At 47.3% G+C, this 19,861-nt stretch overlaps 1 protein-coding gene across 2 annotated transcripts in view; it reads right to left on the bottom strand.

Moving 5' to 3' along the window:
* The window catches only part of LOC122543053 (anthrax toxin receptor 1-like), a 143,971-nt gene that overhangs the window by 105,409 nt on the left and 18,701 nt on the right, over positions 1-19,861 (bottom strand). For both annotated transcript variants that reach the window (XM_043681251.2, XM_043681250.2), the window contains exons 2-7: positions 11,993-12,064; positions 11,774-11,845; positions 10,117-10,198; positions 8,944-8,977; positions 8,130-8,209; positions 3,347-3,415 (exon numbers count right to left, since the gene is read on the bottom strand). In XM_043681251.2, the coding sequence (XP_043537186.1) occupies positions 3,347-3,415; positions 8,130-8,209; positions 8,944-8,977; positions 10,117-10,198; positions 11,774-11,845; positions 11,993-12,064 (409 nt within the window). The remainder of the gene's footprint in view (positions 1-3,346; positions 3,416-8,129; positions 8,210-8,943; positions 8,978-10,116; positions 10,199-11,773; positions 11,846-11,992; positions 12,065-19,861) is intronic.

Raw genomic sequence — 19,861 nt, 5'->3', positions numbered from 1 at the left:
ATCCCGTGATCCAGTCAGCTGCTCAGAATGAGAAGAGTTCCTGTCCTCCAGGCAGAAGGAGCCAATGGAGAGCATGGAAGTGCTGAGCTATCTGAGGGTGTAACGCTGCACTATGGAGCAGCAAATAGTCCTCCTCTTCGGTTTGGCTGAAGAATGAAGGCTGCAGCTTCTCAAAAGCACCGACCTTGGCCGTCAAGCCGTGGAACATTAGGACTCATGCTACTCCTTAGTGACTGGATTGAAGCACCCAACCTTACCGCAGACCCCTCCCAGGCTAACAGACCCTCTCCTCAGCCAAGGTCAGGGGAAACTCTGACGGGCTAGAATCAGCAGTGGCTCTTTCCGAACGTTACAGGCACCAAAGGTCAGGGGTCAGGAAGGGGAAAGGGCTGAGCTTGAAGGTCTGGCAGCGCAGGTATGATGGGCTGAATGGCCTGCTCCTATTAATTCCCATGTTGGAAGGTGGGACTTTACTAGTCAATGGGATAGTAAGGGGAGAAAGTGAGGTCTGCAGATGCTGGAGATCAGAGCTGAAAATGTGTTGCTGGAAAAGCGCAGCAGGTCAGGCAGCATCCAGGGAACAGGAGAATCGACGTTTCGGGCATAAGCCCTTCTTCAGGATAGTAAGGGGAGCCCATCCTAAACAATCTTCTCCAATACACCAAATATGACATGTTTTTATTCACTCACGGGATGAGGGCCAACATATATTGCCCATCCCTAATGGTCCAGAGGGCAGTTAAGAGGCAACCACCTTGCTGTGGGTCTGGAGTCACATGTAGGCCAGACCAGGTAAGGATGGCAGTTTCCTTCCCGACAGGACATGATTGAACCAGATGGGTTTTCCAACTGTCAACAATGGTCATTATTAGACCCTTCATTCCAGATTGTTTATTGAATTGAAATTCCACCATCTGCCATAGCAGGACTCAAGCCTGGCTCCCCAGAACATGGCCCGTGTCCCTGGATTAACAGTCCTGTGACAAAACCATGAAGCCTTCACCTCCCCTGTATGTTCTCACATTGAGCAGACAGCATTGTCTCTGTCAATGCACACTGAGTGAAGCAATGCTGAGTCATGGAGTCATAGAGCTGGACAGCACAGAAACAGACCCTTTGGTCCAACCCGTCCATGCTGACCAGATATCCAAACCTAATGTAGTCCCACCTGCCAGCACCCGGCCCATATCCCTCCAAACCCTTCCTATTCATTCTATCCATCCAAATGCCTTTTAAATGTTGCAATTGTACCAGCCTCCACCACATCCTCTGGCAGCTCATTCCATACACGTACCACCCTCTGCATGAAAAAGTTGCCCCTTTGGTTTCTTTTATATCTTTCCCCTCTCACCCTAAACCTGTGCCCTCTAGTTCTGGACTCCCCCACCCCCGGGAAAAGACTTGGTCTTTTTACCCTATCCATGCCCCTCATGGTTTTATAAACCTCTATAAGCCTCCGACGCTCTCGGGAAAACAGCCAGCTCAAACTGGAAGCACGGTGAGCTTTTAATCCACACGACTGGTGACAGGGAGCACGTCTGACTTATAGGTTATCCTGGAAAGCGTTGGAACGTACCCACTGCCCGTGAAAGGGCAGTGGGTGAAAAGCCAGGGAAAGATGCACAGAGCAGGAGAGTGGGGGAGAGGAGGAGGGGTGTGAACAGACTGAGTGACAGGTACCCCCTCCCCCATCCACTCGCCAGGGCCACGTGGAACCATTTCTCCAAAGATCCTGAATCTGTGTTTGTTCAGTCGGGGAGCTTTCACTGGAGCCCCACGTTTGAAAGCTGGCCAAGTTTCAATTCCTTGAATTCAAGGAATCGTCGGAATGCCTGCTTCGATTTCCCATCTGCTTTGTGAATTAGGCCTTTTGTTTTTTTGAAGCAGAAGTGCAGGTCAGCGGCTGAGCTGCCAATCTGCATTCCCATCAATACCTGGGATCATTGGTTGGCTTGAAACACTGGGTTCGCAGCAGATACCACACAGGAATGTGGAACTCTGGAAAGGGTGAACAAAGTTGAGCGCGGGTCTAATGTTGGACTGGGTTTTTGTTCGAACACAAGGCAGGGAATGGCCAGTGTCTCAGTCTGTGTGTGCACAGCACTCAGTAACACCAGCCACCTCAATAGGACAACACTGCCCTCCCATCTGCCCATCTGCCCACCTGTAAAACCATTTGGTGCATCTGAGAGGGACCATCTCACTGAAGAGTTTGTTTCCAATTCAAGTGAAAGAGCATACTCCAAGCCAGTGTTGAATGGAACAAATTATCAGGTGGTTATGGATGGAATGTCTCTCCATCAAAGTGCCAAACCTGATACCGTGAAGGGAAAGAAGGGCCAGGATTACAAACCAAAGATCTTCAACCATTGTGACAGTGTCCGAGCCACACAGAAGCTACAATCTAGGGTCTTCTTACCCTCTGGTGAAAGGTAAAGCCAGCCCAGGTATAATCTCTTCCAACCCCTTCCATCAGGGAGAAGATACAAAAGCTTAAACACACATACTAACAGGTTCCAGAACAGCTCTTCCCTGCTGCTATTAGGACACTGAATGGATCTCCCAAATTTTCAATGTCATGTTGACCTCGCTCTCTGTACACCCACACTGCAACTGTAACACTGTGTTGCTCACTCTGTTCTATTACCCTCAAGCACTCCGTAAGGTATGATCTGTCTGTACTGCACACAAAACAAAACTTTTCACTGTACTCAGGTACATGTAAGAATAATAAATCTTATCACAGTCTTACCACACCATAGGGTTACTGTCTCATGAGTGTGTGTGTGTGTGTGTGAGAGAGAGAGTGAGAGAGAGAGAAAGAAAGAGAGAGTGGGGCCGGGCAATGACTGCTGCGGGTAGGATTTGAGGGTTACCATCGCCTCGGGTGAGTGGAGAGGTGCAGGGGGGAAATTCTGACATGGTCACCTCACCTCAGTTGGACCCACACTGTTCAGAATTGGACCCACACTGTTCAGAATTGGACCCACACTGTTCAGAATTGGACCCACACTGTTCAGAATTGGACCCACGCTGTTCAGAATTGGACCCACACTGTTCAGAATTGGACCCACACTGTTCAGAATTGGACCCACGTTGTTCAGAATTGGACCCACACTGTTCAGAATTGGACCCACACTGTTCAGAATTGGACCCACGTTGTTCAGAATTGGACCCACGTTGTTCAGAATAGGACCCACGCTATTGGCATCAGTCAATGACCAGCCAGCCAACTGAGTGAGCTGAGGAACCCCTGCAGCCCCCACCAAGCCTCTGTGTTTTTCTCTGTGCTTGCTGTCCACATGCAACAGTCCATATCGCTCGCATGGAAACATTGCTCACCCACCTGGGTTTCATTGAAGTCTTTGACACCGACGCAATAGACCGTCGCTCCCAGACTTCGTGAACGGTCTGCCTGAGGAAGAAAGAAAGGGGGCAGATCATAGGGATGTCTGAAATGGAACTGGTACATCAGCGGGTGACCAGTTTGACATGGAGCCAGGAGCAATCAAGCTGAATTTATAACATGATTGCTCTCCCCAGCTTAAGGCCAGGACAGTCAGGCATCATTCAATTAACCCCTGTCTGTATTCACCACCACCCTTCGCTGAGGTAGGGCAAACAGTGTTCCCCAAGCAAAGACAGAAAGGGCTGGAAAAGCTCAGCAAGTCTGGCAGCATCTGTGGAGAGAAATCACAGTTAACGTTTCAGGTCCAGTTATCCTTCCTCGGAACTGCCTCCAGCCCAGTCACTGGACCTGAAAGGTTAACTCTGAATTCTCTCCATAGATGCTGCCAGACTTGCTGAGCTTTTCCAGCCCTTTCTGTCTTTGTTTCTGATTTCCACCATCATTTCCTCCAGTTTTTAATCTCATGTTCCTCAAACCCTAGGTTTTCTGATTCCGAATTTGGAAATAAATGCGCAGCAGAATCCTTGGGGTGGGTTAGGTGAATAATACAGTTGATTAAACAAAAGTTGGGGCAGGGTGGCTTGGTGGCTAGTCCTGCTGCCTCACAGCGCTAGGGATCTGGGTTCAATTCCAGCCTCGGGCGACTGACTGTGTGGAGTTTGCACTTTCTCCCCGTGTCTGTGTGGGTTTCCTCCGGGTGCTCCGGTTTCCTCCCACAATCCAAAGATGTGCAGGCTCGGGTGAATTAGCCATGCTAAATTGTCCATCATGTTCAGCGATGTCTCGGTTAGGTGCATTAGTCAAGGGTAAATTAGGGTCTGCGTGGGTTACTCTTTGGAGGGTCGTTGTGGACTTGGGCTAAAGGGCCTGTTTCCACACTTTAGGGAATCTGTGCTTGGTTAGTCCACAGACAGGAAAATGGGGAAGGAGAGCAGTCTGGTGAGAAATGATGAGCTGCCGTCAATCCAGAGGTATCAGAAATGAGTTGCAACTTCCAAAGGTCAATGTCCTCTCCCAGCCTCCTGAGTCAGCCCAACCCAATCATTTTCCTTCCTTTCAGGCAGAACATGGGCTGGTTGGAGACAGAAATAGGGAGCCTGAGGTCGACTGCCAGCTCACTTGGAGTCTTGCTTTTGCTGAACACCAATCCACCTCGCTTTCAGCCATTTGACAACATCAGGCTTTTCAGGTACTGCTCCCCGTCACAGTGGCGCAGTGGTAGTGTCCCTACCTCTGAAGCAGGATGCCTTGGTTCACGTCCTATCTGTTCCAGAGGAGAATCACAACATCTCTGACCAGGATGACTAAAATTACCAAACAGAAGTCAGTAGGTTTGGCAACATCCGTAAGAAGGAAACAAGAGTTAACATTTCCAGTCTGGTTACTCTCCATCAGGAAGGGCTAGATTCAGATCTCCCAGCCTCTGCTGTTCTTTGTTTAATATTGTTGATGCAAGTTCCTGCAGCTTTCACTCCCCTATTTAAGTTTCCAATGCAGGGTGACCTGGTCCATTTGAACAGATGGCTCAGTGGTTTCCTTTGTCCAGAAGGAGTTGGAAGCAGAGGACACGTCATTTCTCTCAGCTTCAGCTTGAATATCAATCCAATGTGAGGGGGTTTAGAAACTTCTAGAAATAGGATCAGCCTTGGCTGCTTCATGGACACAGCCAGAGACAAAAAGGACTGCAGATGCTGGAATCCAAGGTAGACAAGCAGGAGGTTGGAAGAACTCAGCAAGCCTGGCAGCAGCAGGAGGGGGAGAAGTCAATGTTTCAGGGTGGAACCCTTCTTCAGGACTGGGGCTGGGTGGAGGGGGAGCTGCAGATAAAGGAGGGGGGAGGGTTTTGGGTGGAAAGAGGGGTGGAATGGTGAGGTAGTGATCAGTGAATACAGGTGCTGGGTACAACCTGAATGAGTTGCTATCATGTGACGATGCTGTTCCTTTAACAAGGTCAGGTTGTCCTTGGGTTTTTTTTCAGAGAGGTTGTAAATGCATAGATTCCAAAACATCTGGGTGTATAGACTTGAAGAAACTTTCAAGTTTTTAAAGAAACACTTGTACAATGAAAGGGGAGTGGCCAGTTCTCTCAGCTCAGCTTTTCTCTGGTTTGGTTTGGGTTTTAACATTCTGGATGTTTGGAGCTGCTGGGTCAGTTGTTAGTTGGAAATCTAGAAGGAACAGCTCCATGGAAGAAGGTGTTCCATGCTGTATCTCTCTGCCATCTCTCTCTCTCTCTCTCTCTCTATCTCTCCTGTAAGACCTTGGGTTTGATGTTTCCTTTTGTACCAAATTAATGGGGATTGTTGCAGGTATTTGGAACAGCATCATTAAGTTGGGATTATCTGTTGTGTTTTCAGATAGGTTAAGTTATTCAGTATTCTGTAGCCTGTAAATAAATTCTGTTTTGTTTTACACTAAGTGGTTGGGCCAGCTGTATCCCTCCTGGAATATCCACTATACACCTGCTTAAAACAACTAGCAAGGTTAGAGTCCGGGCTACTTTCTTGCACCTCCTGATGCTACCTGGCTTGCTGTGTTCTTCCAGCCTCCTGCCTGTCTACTTCACCAGCCTAGCCTCACAAATATTGTCCATTTTCAGATGAAGCAGAAAGTCAACAGGACAGTATGGATGAGAAGACAGATTTTATCTGGGAATTTTCTGCGTATCTTGGGCAGCTTGATGTCAAGCCCATGAGTTGGTAAGCTTTCAAAACACCTTGGAATGATGCCTCTTGCTGTGTATTCCTTGTCAATGCATCCTTCTCCTGTTGGAATTGTTTTCTATATAAGTGTCCCTAAACCAGGATCTCTTCACATTGCAGCCTTTCCTCTCACTCACACATTACCAAAGGCTCTCCGAGCAGCTGCTCTTTCATTTCCCCTGACCAGCCGTTTCTGAAGATTTGTTAATTGAAGTGTCGCAGGACAATCTCCAGTTGGATCAGCATGACAGGAGAGATGTTGTGCTTTGGGTCTGACACCATGGTTATCAGGTGATCAGAGAGTGCTACTTTCACAATCCAAAGCAGCATCAATAACCTCCAGGTAATGTCCCAGTGAACGAGGCATTAGACAGCAAGATGAAAGACGTATTCTTACTTATTCATGCATTTAGTGGACATCCCTATTTTCCCTTGTGCAGGTGAGGTTTCTTAATCTGGGAGAGTCCACGAGATCCATAGTGTTATTAAAGAACTGAAGGAATGGCATTATATTTCCAAGTCAGGATGGTGAGTGGCTTGGAGAGGAACTTGCAGAGGGTGGTGTTCCCATGTATCTGCTGCCCTTTCCCTTCTATATGGAAGTGGTTGTGGGTTTGGAAGGTGCTGTCTGAGGATCTTTGGTGAATTGCTGCAGTGCATCTTGTAGATGGTACACGCTGCTGCTACTGAGGGTCGGTGGTGGAGGGAATGGATGGTGATGGATGTGGGGCCAATCAAATGGGCTGATTTGTCCTGGATGGTGTCAAGCTTCTTGACCTGTTTTGGAGCTGCCCCCATCCAGGCAAGTAGGAAGTATTCCATCCCACTCCTGAGTTGTGCCTTGTAGATGGTGGACAGGCTTCAGGGAGTCAGGAGGGGAGTTACTTGCTGCAGGATTCCTCCTCTCTGGGTAGTTGCTGCTGAAAACCCACTGGTCTTCTGACTCGTCCACTTCAGTTTCGAGATTGCATGGAATTGACAGAGAATTGGAGAGAGAGAGAAAGAGAAAGCCGGAGGGCTGACGGAAAGTGAGCCCACTCATGACCACAGTCATGAAGCTGCTTGTGTTTGTGCACGTACAATTAGGCTCACTCTTCAATGTACGGAGCATACCGAGACCAATGTACGGAGCATACCGAGACCAATGTACGGAGCATACCGAGACCAATGTACGGAGCATACCGAGACCAATGTACGGAGCATACCGAGACCAATGTACGGAGCATACCGAGACCAATGTACGGAGCATACCGAGACCAATGTACGGAGCATACCGAGACCAATGTACGGAGCATACCGAGACAGCAGAGTATGCCGAGTATGCCTGTGGATCTTGTAAACCTTGGAGCTGACCCACCATGAAGCAGTTGCAAGCTCCCGGGCCATCACAATGGGAAACTGGTTACCATGCAGAACGCAGTCACTGTATTCAGAAAGGAATCAAACAATATTTCTTCGGAAATGACAGCTGAGCTGCAATGAGTCACAGCAGGATGAGAGCCCTTTGAGTGAATGACTTGATTGTGATATTCTGCCAGGCAGCTTCTTCTCTGGACTGGTCTAACCCACAGCCCAATGCTGGAATGTGCCAAGGCTCACCAAAGGCAGACTCCCCAGGAACTGGGGCTGGCTTCTGTTTCTGTCACCTGGACAAAGTGGGATCCTCCTTGGAGGATTGGTATGGGCTGAATGGCCTCCGTGCACACTGTCGTGATTCTAATGAAACAAGGGTTGCAGATCCTCACGGAAAGAATGAATTGAAGCTCAGGTCATGAGCCACACCACTTGTAGTCAACTACAGCAGAGGATCCTGGGCCAAAAATGAAGATTTGAGAAGCAAAGTGCAACCGTGTTGAGTGGAATTGTTTCCCACAGGTTTAGGGTGGCTTTACAGTGCATTCATTGTCACACACATTTGAAGCAAACGTTTCTGCATTTACAGGATCCTGTGATGCAGAGGGGAGGCCACATTGCATCACAGTTTTGCCAGTCAGTAGGATTTGACAGTAGGGTCTTACCTCTCTCTCTGCGTAGTAGAAGAGATTCTCCATGAGCTCACCGTCTGTCAGAGCAATGATGACACTGGCAGTCCGGTAACCTGCAATATGAAACAGGACTCGATTACTTCAGGAGACCTTCCTCACTCCTCTCAAAGCAAACATCGCTGTTACAGCGACAATATGGTCTTTCCCTGCCACCAGTGAGTAGCGAAAAAGACAATGGCCCATGCTGTTTCATATTGGAATGCGAGAGGTCATGCACTTTGATAGGAAGAAATGACATCTCTGTTCTCTCTGAACACTGGAGAAAAGATGTGCAAATTTGCAGCAAGTGCTCAGCATCCAGCAGTTAACTTGCTCTCCCTGACTTGAAATAGTCAGGCAATATGACGGTCAGCAGTGCTGTTCAAAGATCCTCTCTGTTCACAAACAAACCAATAACAGGCCCCTCCAGTATGCTCTGCATGATTGATCTGTCTGAGCATGGGGAGAAAGCAGATGGATGATGGCAGAGCAAGTTCGAAGGGCAGAATGGCCTACTCCTGCTGCTATTTATCTTTGTCCTTGAGAAAAGGCTCCTTAACATCTCCACTTCAATTTCAGGAGTCGGCTGCAGACATCTCCTTCTGTCGCTCGGTTCTGAGGTCACTGTTGCTGTGCAGTGCTTTGGCACAGTTTGCAATGTTGGAGGTGCCATATCAGTGCAGGTTGTTGTTGTGTGGTGTGATTATTGGTGGTTAAGGAGCTGCAAACTGGCACTCCAGTGGACGACAGTGTTTGGATCATTCAGATGCAGTGCAGTGATGGTGCCTGCAACAGCGATCTGACTCACCTTCAGCACTTGAGTAGTAAATCTGTTCACTGGCCTGCAAAAAATGAGAAGCAGTTAAAAGCTGGGACTCCCACACTCAGTCAAAATCAGATGTTGTTCTGCATGCTGCGTAACACTGAACCCTAATCGACATGAAGACTAAACTGCCCTACCTTTGTTCCATTATCGCCATTAACTCTTGATTTACTGTAAATCCTCTGTTTCCACAAAACCACAAATCATGAAAGCAACAAAAATACACATCCATGGGCAAAGCTCACATATCAGTGATATTTTTATCCATTTTAACCCACTCTTACTGAGCTCCGCATCATTCCTGGGGGATACTCAGGAACAGAACCCTTGCAGACACAGTGAGAAATAACTGTGTATCCTGTCCCCCCAAACAGCTCCTGTTAGAGAACGGACAATTCCAACCCCTCCTTATTTCCCTGTTATTTCTCACATCCACCTGGATAGACGCTACACCTTGCAGTTCAAATTCAGCTCTGGCACTCCTACTAACTCCATTTCAAACCATCACCACCCCTGACTCCCTCCCGGTCCTCTCAAGAGGTCACGTCGTCCTGAATATTTCATTCCCAGCCCCCTGTAAACCATGTCTCCATGGTGACTGTCAGATCAGACCCATGCATATGTGTATTCGAGGCTGAGACAGAGAGAGTTTTCATCAGGAAGGGGGAATGAAGGGTTATGGGGAAAAGGGAGGAAAGGGGAGTTGAGGTTGATCAGATCAGCCACAATCTCATTAATGGCAGTGTAGACAGGAGTGGCCTGTGCATGTTCTGAGTTCCTCTGGTCTGAATGACCTAATGCTGCTGTTCTCCAGGATGGGACCAGAGAGCAGAGGCTTGCCCTCAAAGCTGGATCAGATGGACCACAGTCCATATGGGACCATAAGACGAGGTGTTTGCAACCTTGCTCTTCATAAACCCAAGCTCCTACATTGGATACATATCCGTGCAGAGACTACGCTGATCTGTACTGATGTGCAGCAATGACCGGGGTGGGGGAAGGTGTCAGCGTTGCTCTATATTCCCCTGATTTTACTCATTCCCCCACACTGGTCCCACGTTCCCCCTTTCCAAAACCAGCCTGAATGACTGACTGGGAAATTGGCTCGCTCACTCGCTCTCCCGCAATGCCCAACAATGTACTTTCCCAACAACGTACCCTCTCGAAGCCCTCATGCATGTAGGTGTCCCCACCAGGCTGCACCATCTGCAGCTCCTCTAGTCCTTTGCGAATTTGTTCCCTGGTGAAACAAAACAGAAACAAACACAGGGATTGAAAAGAGGTTCAGGGTTTGGCACCATTCTCATCACCTCGAGAGGAATGTTGGCCTTGAGGGATGGATTTCCATAGAGTCTTTCTTTGGAGATTTTTAACCTGGACTCCCAGGAGGTTACCCATGTCCTTGCTGCAATGATCTGGCCACAGCCTAACCTCAGATATGGCTGAAATTTATTTCTCCGACGTTTGAAGGGAATATGTTTGAAGGACAGCTAAACGATAAACATTCCCAAAGCATGGAATTTGTTGCAGTGCTCTCAAACCACAGTGAGGGTGCATTCATGAAGTAACACCAGGTCAAGCTCTGGGGTGGCACGGTGACTCAGTGGCTAGCACTGCACCAGGGACCCCGGGTTTGATTCCACCACTGTCTGTGTGGAGTTTGCACATTCGCCCCCCACCCTGTGTATGTGTGGGTGTGCTCCAGCTTCCTCCCAAAGTCCAAACACAAGCAGGTCAGAGTGGATTGGCCATGCCACATTGCCCCGTAGTGCCCAAGGGTTGGTCTGGGTGGGATGCTCTTCGGAGCAATGTGGACCCGATGAGCCAAATGGCCTGCCTCCACACTTCAGGGATCCAATGATTTAACTTGAAAAATATTAAATTTGAGCTTACGCAGTCTTGCTCTCGCAGTTAAAAGGTGTTGAGTGTAAGAACTCAAAAGTCAGGCAGAAGATCTAAAAGTCTGAAAACACAAGCTAACAGATTGAAGAGCAGCTTCTTCCACATTCCTGTCAGACTTATAAATGAACCTCTTGTACATTAACATCGATCTTTCCCTGCACCTTCTCTGTCGCTGGAACACTGCATTCTGCATTGTCTTCTGTTACCCTGATGTCTTTATTTAAGATATGATTTGTCAGGTTAGCATGAAAGAAACAATACTTTCCACTGTATCTCAGTACATGGGACAATAATAAATGAAAATCTAAGCCCCGATCAAATAGACCCAGAGAGAATGCAAACAGTTGTGGACAAGAGTGGAAGTTGAAGCCGTGCAAATAAGGCAGTCACCCAGAAATTCAATGCAAACTCTTCAGCTACAGGATGGTGAGAATGTGCAACCTCTGATCATGGGGCAGTGTTCCAAGTGAATGGAGCACATGGGAGCTATCAGCAAGCTCAACAAATGCGTGAGGGAGTAGGAACTGAGGGGTTCAGACAGCAGACTTCCATGAGAAGACATGGTTGGAGGCTCAAATCAAGCATAAACGCCGACTTCCATTATCCACTCCCTCCCTTCAGCATTAATGTCCTGGAGCAGCAACAGGGTGGACTAGCTCCAGGATGCTCGGCAGAAAATCACCAAACATCCTCAGACTCTCCAAGGGAAATTGGGTAATGTCACCCAAGGAAGCTGGATTCAAGAAAGCTCTCAACAATAAATTGCAGTGCTAGGAGTGGGCTGGGGAGGAGGAGCTGGGGAAGATAAAATTGGGGAGGTTTCTGAAGGGACAGCACAGAAACAGCAGGCGAAATGGCGTCCTTTGGGAGTTGCCACATTCCTGCGGGGGGTCACTGGAAGCTTTTTACTCACCTGTCTTCGGTTAAGGTCATGAGTGTTGTCCCTCTGGTTGAGAAGACAATAAAAGACATTCTCAGCTGGGGGCTGGAAAAGAACAAAGAGGCCAGTCATCTCTCTGTCTCTGCTGTCTCACTCTGAGGCAATGTGTGTGTGTATGTCTGTGTGTCTGTGTCTGTGTGTGTGTGCGTGTGTGTGTGTGTGTGTGTGTGTGTGAAGGTGAGCATGTCTTACCTGATGAACTTGTGAGCTAAATGATCGACAAAGAAGAAAATTTCATTCCAGTGATGTTGAACACTCCCCGACCTGTAAGGACAGATTCAGATACACCCATTAGTCTTCCAGGCACATTCTTAAACTATTTCATTCTGTATCGTCTTTTCTCTTTCAAGGACATTTGAAACTGGTCTGTGCAAAATTAACATTTGTCACGTCAAGCTTCGTCTGTCATCCATTAATCTTCTTTCCATTCAATGTCAAGTGATGGGATTAATTATCGAGGGGAAGACTGAATGTCATCTGGAAACACAGAAAGCAGGAACAGGAGCAGGCCACTCGGCCCCTTGCGGTATGCTCTGCCATTCAATGTGGTCTGATCCTCCACCCTCACTCCCCTGTTCCTGATTTAATCCTTTAGCCCTAAGACCCCTACTCATTCCCCATTGGAAACATTCTCAGTGGCAGAGAATTCCACAGGCTCCCCACTCTCTTGGTGAAGACATTTCTCCTCAGCTCAGTCCAAAGCGGCCTACCCCGTATCCTAAGACTGCGACCCCTGGTTCTGAAATCCCTGCTCATCAGGTACATCTCTCTGTGTTTACCCTCTCTGATCCTGTTGGAATTTGACAGGTTTCCATCAGACACCCCCACCATCCTTCTGAAGTCCAGGGACCTTTGGTTGTAGAATCACCAATCCATTGGAACATCACTCTCCTGCCTGATTTAACCCTTCCCTGGCCTGTTCCAGGAATATACCTACCAAGAAACATTTGGTCAAGTCCCACATGAAACCTGATCACTTTAGCTTCTGCAGTCGTGGTGGTGGTGAGAGGTGAAACACAGTTATGGGTAAGAAGCAAGGCTAACAGTGGTGTACTGATGCACAGTAAAATCGGACTGAGTCAACACAGCCTCATCATGGGAGGTCATGCCTGACAGATTTGTTTGAATTCTGTGAGGAGAGAGGGAGTAAGTTAGACAAAGGAGAGCCAGTGGGTGTGATCTACTTGGATTTCCAGAGGGCCTTTGATAAGATGCTGCACAGGAGGCTGCTGAGTAAGGTAAGAGCCCGTGGTGTTAGGGGCAAGGTACTGGCATGGATAGAGGATCGGCTGACTGGCAGAAGGCAGATAGTGGGGAGAAAGGGGTCTTTCTCAGGAATAGCAGCCGGTGACTAGTGGAGTTCCTCAGGGGTTCAGTGTTGGGACCACAGCTATTCACGTTATACATCAACGATCTGGGAAAAGGAGCTGAAAGCATTGATGCTGAGTTTGCAGGTGACACAAAGACAGGTCGAGGGACAGGTAGTGTCAAGGAAACAGGGAGGCTGTGGAAGGACTTGGACAGGCTGGGAGAGTGCACAAAGACGTGGCAGATGATATACAATGTGGGAAAGTGTGAGGTAGAAAGCATAGAGGTGTAAATCTTCGAGGAGAAAGTGAGGACTGCAGATGCTGGAGATCAGAGCTGAAAATGTGTTGCTGAAAAAGCGCAGCAGGTCAGGCAGCATCCAAGGAACAGGAGAATCGACGTTTCGGGCATGAGCCCTTAGAGTATTTCCTAAACGTCAGTGCTAACCACTGGGCGGTACAGTGGCACTGTGGTTAGTACTGCTGCCTCACAGCACCAGAGACCCGGGTTCAATTCCTGCCTCAGGCGACTGTCTGTGTGGAGTTTGCACGTTCTCCCCATGTCTGCGTGGGTTTCCTCCGGGTGCTCCGGTTTCCTCCCACAGTCCAAAGATGTGCAGGTCAGGTGAATTGGCCATGCTAAATTGCCCGTAGTGTTAGGTAAGGGGTAAATGTAGGGGAATGGGTGGGTGTGCTTCGGCGGGTCGGTGTGGACTTGTTGGGCCAAAGGGCCTGTTTCCACACTGTAAGTAATCTAAATGGTAAAAGGCTTCGGAAAACTGAAACACAAAGAGATTTTTGCCACTTATAGTGTTTGCATGTCACTGAGAGGGGGAGTTCACCACATTATGGCTGCATGCAGGAACATGTGATGTGAATTCTCGACCTTATCACACGTCCCCATGCTTCAATGCAATCAACCCCTTTGCCTTGAGCCAAATGGCCAATTAGCTTTTATTGGTAACTTTAATGACTGACTGGTCCAGTCAATGGTATAGAGTGCAGCCACAGGGTCTTCAGTATCCATGACAACTCCATCAACTGTTTTATCCCACATGGTGCCAACTATCTGGAGTGATGTTACAACACACAGTAACAACATACATTGACAATCTCGTGGCATCGATGTAATCAAACATCCCAAAGCATTCTTTGCTTGTCTGATCAAACACCAGCCACATCGAGAGAGGTGTCAGCACAGTGACCAGGAATTCAGACAGAGAGATATGTTGGAAGGGTCACCTCAGAGACAGAGAGGCAGCAAGAGATGGGGAGGAATCTTCAGAGATGGGACACGATGAGACCTCAGCTGGAAAACTGTGCACACTTCTGGGCACCACAGTAGGAAGGGTGTGAACACACCGGGGAGAGCACAGGGCTCAGGTACTGCTCCAAACACAGCAATTCCTGGAGAAATCACCTCGTCTCTGCACAGATGCTGCCAGACTGCTGTGTTTCTCCAGCATGTTCACTTTTGGTCACAGATTTCCCATATCCACTGTTCCTGACAAGAAGCTTCAGTTATGGGGCTAGATCAGAAAGGTTGGTACTGTTCCCCATGGGGAGCAGAAGGCAGAGAGGAAATCTGATCAAACTTCACAAGAACACAAGAGGTGAGGACACAGCAGATGGCTGTACCCTGCTCCTCTTCCGAAATGGATGGAGAAGCACAGCACATGGATTTGAAACCATTTACAAGGTGAGAAGCAACATTTTGAGACCGTGAGTGGTCAGGGTTTGGAATACACTACCTCCAAGTAATGGTGGACTCAGGGACAATTGTGGCATTTGCAAGGGGGGGCTTTCAATGATTCATTACGTAGGAACTATGTTCACAGCTGTGGGGAGAAGGCAGGAAATTGTATGGTTAAAAACAAAACCCCAGAGAGCCAAGGATGCTGAAAACCAGATGCAAAAGCAGAAACTGTTGGAAAACCCTAGCAGTTTTGGCAGCGTTAACGTTTCAGGTCCAGTGACCCTTCCCCAGAACTGTGTATGTAAAACCTCCCATGTGCTAAAAGTCAGCATTCTGTGAAAACGTCAAAAGGGTAACATTTGATTCAGCCCCACACGAGGTCAGAGGCTGCAAGGGTTTCAGGAGGTCAATGGGGACAGGTCAGGGTCAGCAAAAATCAGTTCCCAGGTCACAGACAGCTGGAGAGAGAGAGAGAGAGAGAGAGTGTGCTGGTTTCTTATAGTCCTGTAGGAAAGAATGAGGCAAGAGCAGGGTAGTACTGTTCGAACAAACTCAGGAAGAAGGTCTCGGAATTAGGAAGCAGCTGGGATTGGGAGTCAGGAGTCTGAAGAAGTTGTGGGGAACTCAAAAAAAAGGGAAGGTTATTGATTCTGTGTTAGGGGAAGTCATAACATACTCAGAAGGAAACTGTGAGGATTATGCATCAGTGTGGCTGAGAGTGGGATTTGAAATACCTATGAACAATATTTAATTAATGCAACTGAGCAAGATTAAATCTCTGGGTAAACTCAGGGACACACTGGTTTGATGAAACTCACTGTCAATTATGCTTATTAATGACTACTGGAATACAGTTTCAGAGTCCAGAGGAATATTAATCCAGGACACGAGTGTGATTGCCTTGAACAGGGACAGGCATTGAGGCAGTCTCGGATAGAATGATTCTTGAGAAGGGGGCTTCAGGGTGACATCAGCAAAGTGAAGAATTGTAATCCGTGGTGACGTTGAATAAATGATGATGTGCCACATTATCATTGAGGTTGTCATTAACTGTGTACGATGCAGTGATTGATGTCAGGTCTGTTACTCAGACTGACCAGATTCTGGGTGTTAAAGTAAGTGTTCCGATTATGTATTCGGGATTGCATTTCTGGCCCAACGCTGTGAGGGTATGTTTTCCTGTTTGTTTAAAACTGCAGAACCTTGTGGCTTTATTTCCTCAGCAAGTTCCACGGAATGTGGTTTTTCTTTAAAAATCTGCAGGATGGTAGCAGACAGCACTGAGTGAGATACTCCTGAGAGAGCTGGGGTGTTTCTGATGGGCTGGGTCGTGGTGTCTTTCTGCACCACTCATATTCTAATCTTATTTCAGAACAACGTTCGACAAGTATATTGATGGAAGTTCACTGAGGCAGGTTTTTCAGTGCCAGGATATCCAAAGTTTTGTAACATGCCTACTACAGTTAAAGAGCTGTGAGATTTTAGTAAGAAAGTTGAAAAATCACACAACACCAGGTCACAATCCCACAGGTTTCTTTGGAACACTAGCTTTCAGAGTGCTGCTTCTTCATGAGGTAGCTAGTTGGGCAGGATCATAGGACAGAGAATTTATAGTAAAAGATCCTGCCTGACCAGCTACCTGATGAAGAAGCAGTGCTCTGAAAGCTAGTGCTTCCAAAGAAACCTGTCCAACTATAACCACCCCAGTCCGACACCGGCTCCTCCACATCATTTCAGTAAAATTGAGGGTTACACTGATAACTACTTTCAGAACCAGCACCTTCACCCAGGAATGCAATGCAATCTGAGCAAAGCCAACTGCTGCTCTCATTACTGATTGGCTTGTTAAAGAGTATTTACGACAAAGAAAGATGATTGGGTAACTTTGGGTAACTGTGCAATGTTTGGGAGTTGGGGAGGGGAAGCAGGATGTGGTCTGATTTGAATTGAATTGAACTCAAGGGAACTTATAACAGCTGGTCCAGTGAATGGGTTGTGTTGCGGGTTACTCTGAATGTGACGTGTTGTGGGTTACTCTGAATGTGACTGGGGAGAGGGGAAAGGAGATGGGAATGGTTGTTTTTGCTGAGTGAGCAAAGCTAATGCAAGAGGAGTTTGACATTGAAGATTAGCATTAACCTAGACCAAAGCAGAAGTTGTATCCTATTCCAAGGGCAAGTACAGTAATGTGGGTAGCAGAAAGTCACTGTGTACAACTAAAATTAAGCAATAAACAAGCAAACTTCGGAATGGAATGTGGTGCATTTGGAATATTTTTGAAGCAATTGTATATTGATTGTGAAGAGCTAACTTACTGTTGCTCTAGGCCATGACGTGTGCAATTGATGAAAGATGAAAACTGAGTTTTGGCCTTCAGAAGACAGGATCTGTAGTGGGTGTCAACATAATGAAACATTTCCAGAAAAGTGCATCTGAAAAGAGGAATTTGGTGCTAATTTGTCGAGGGAGTCCCATTTGAATAGCTCCAAGCTCAGAGACAGCCTGATCTGTTTGTACTGGCATAACCCACCAGCATAGACCTGACATCTCACCTTCAATATGGCCTTCCTGCTCATTGTTGCTCCAGTGTAGGTCTGTTAACTTTGTCCCAAGTGAGTTTATGTGGGACAGGGGTTGGTGAAATACCCGTTTGCTCACTTTAGTTGAATCACCACCTCACAATGAGGCTGAGAAGTTGTCAGGAAGGTCACTACGGAAAGATTTTTGGGAGCTGAACCTGGAGGGTGGTTATGAAGGTGTCTGGCGCGCTTGCCTTCATTGCGCAGAACTTGGACTATAGGAGTTGGGATTTTACGTTGCGCTTGGAGAGGATGATTAGATTCTGTTCAGTATGGAAACAGGCCGTTTGGCCCAACAAGTCCACACCGATCTTGCAAAGACCCATTCCCTATATTTACCCCTGACTAATGCACCTAACACTATGGGCAATTTAGTATGGTCAATCCACCCTAACCTGCACATCTTTGAATTGTGGGAGGGAACTGGGGCACCCAGAGGAAAACCATGCAGACATAGGGAGAATGTGCAAACTCCACACAGACGGTCGCCCAAGGCTGGGATTGAACCCAGGTTCTTGAAGCTGTGAGGCAGCAGTGCTACCCACTGAGCCACCATGCCATGTTGGTGAGGCCTGTTCTGGAGTACTGTATGTAGTTCTGGTTTGCTCTGCTACATGAGGGCTAGTATTACATTGGAGACAGTTCTGTGATGTTGCTGGGAATGGAGGGTTGGAGATAGAAAGAGAGGTGGGATAGGCTGCAACTTTCTTCAATGGAGCATCAGAGGCTGAGGGGTGACCTCAAAGATGTTTATAAAATCATGAGAGGGATAGATAAGCTGAAGAGCGACGATCTTTGCCTAAGGTGGGGAATTTCAAGGCGAGGGAGGATATTTTTAAGGAGAAAGAGACTTTTTTAAAAACAACATGAGGGGTAATGTTTTATTTTTATCCAGTGGTTTGTGTGTGGAATGAGCTTCCTAAGGAAGTGTTGGATGTGGGTACAATTACAACATTTAAAACATGTTTGGATAAGGACATGAATAGGAAAGGTTTGGAGGGATATGGGCCAGGAGCAGGCAGGTGGGAATCATTTGGGAATGTGGTCAACATGGACTAGTTGGACCAAAGAGTGTTTCCATGTTGTATGATTCTATAAAGGTCACCTCTGGTGCAATTTAGACCTCACTGGATTCTGAGTTTTAAGTGGATGGATTTGCGTGTTGAGTTTACAAAATCTTTCATGCAAACAGCTTATGGTATGACCTCACTTTGCCTCTGTGGCTGTTTAATATGCCCCTTGACCTCACTCTGACATGCTGCCCTGGTTTCTCAAGAGGACAAAGGGAAAACTTCCCATCATGCAGTTTGTATTTTACTGGGAAGCATTTTAGCTGACATTTGATCCTTATTGAATTCATCTTCGTGACATCTCCACTGGGACGAATAATAAATGCAGTCTACAGCACTAAAACCACATGAAATGCTGTGTTCATGTGACAACACGGTTTTCCCACACCAAAGCTCTCTTGTTCGAAATCTCTCAATGACCAGCCAACCATCATCATCTTCATTAAAAGGTGGAATGACACCTTTGGAATGTAATCCTTTAATTGGTAATGAGCATTTGAGCAAGCAATATGTTCCAATGCTCAGCAACATTGCTTCAACTGCCTTTAGTAGGAGTTGACATTCTGAACGTAGAGAGCCTATCAACAACATTCCCAATGCCATTGGAGTTAGGGAATAAGCCAAGAGGTCTCATTTTCAAAATTATTCCCCCTCTGACTCAACCAACTGCTTTTCTTCACTTCTGAGATGTGGACATTACTGGATAGCCATCATTTATTGCCCTTGAATTGAGTGGCTTGCTGAGCACTTTCAGAGGGAAGTATGGATGTGGGTCTGGAGTCACATGTCAGCCAGACCAGGTGAGGATGGCAGATTTCCATCCCTGAAGGACATGACTGAGCCAGATGGTTTTTTTTTTTTCCTCCTGACAATCAACAATAGATTCTTGAAGCCAAATTTTAAAAACAAAATTTGCATTTAAGTTCTACCATCTGCTACGGTGGGTTTCAAGCACAGGTCTGCAGAGTGTGAACTGAGGTTCCCCAGGAATAGTCTAGCCATTGCCTCCCCTTCCCTTAGCTGCCTGATCTGCTATGTACCCAGGAACAGGTCCCACCACAACATCAGCATGCAGGCAGTGTCGGAGAGTTTGGGGAATTGTACCCTTCCTGCAGGAACAATGAATAAACTTGGGACAGGATATACAGGGCTCCAAGTCAGATATCCAGAGTAGGTCTCACATTACTGCACAGGTACTCTCCTTTTCTCTCTCCTTTTGACCTTTTGAAAGAAATGTTTTTACGCGCCACTGAATTTATTTTGCCACCACAAAGCTACCTGTGTTCCACTCCTCCTTTTAACCTCCACCCCTCATTCAGTAACACTGCCTATCCCAGGCAGTGCAATGATATCAAAAGGTATGGAGAGATGGAGGGCAGGTCAGAGGGGGAAATAAGACATCTCACCTG

The sequence above is a fragment of the Chiloscyllium plagiosum genome, unplaced genomic scaffold (assembly GCF_037043375.1).
Source record: "Chiloscyllium plagiosum isolate Xiang-an unplaced genomic scaffold, Cpla_swu_hap1 HiC_scaffold_48, whole genome shotgun sequence".
Lineage (NCBI taxonomy): Eukaryota > Metazoa > Chordata > Chondrichthyes > Orectolobiformes > Hemiscylliidae > Chiloscyllium > Chiloscyllium plagiosum.
Note: the sequence above shows the minus strand (reverse complement) of the source record. Positions and strands in the feature narration are given on the sequence as shown.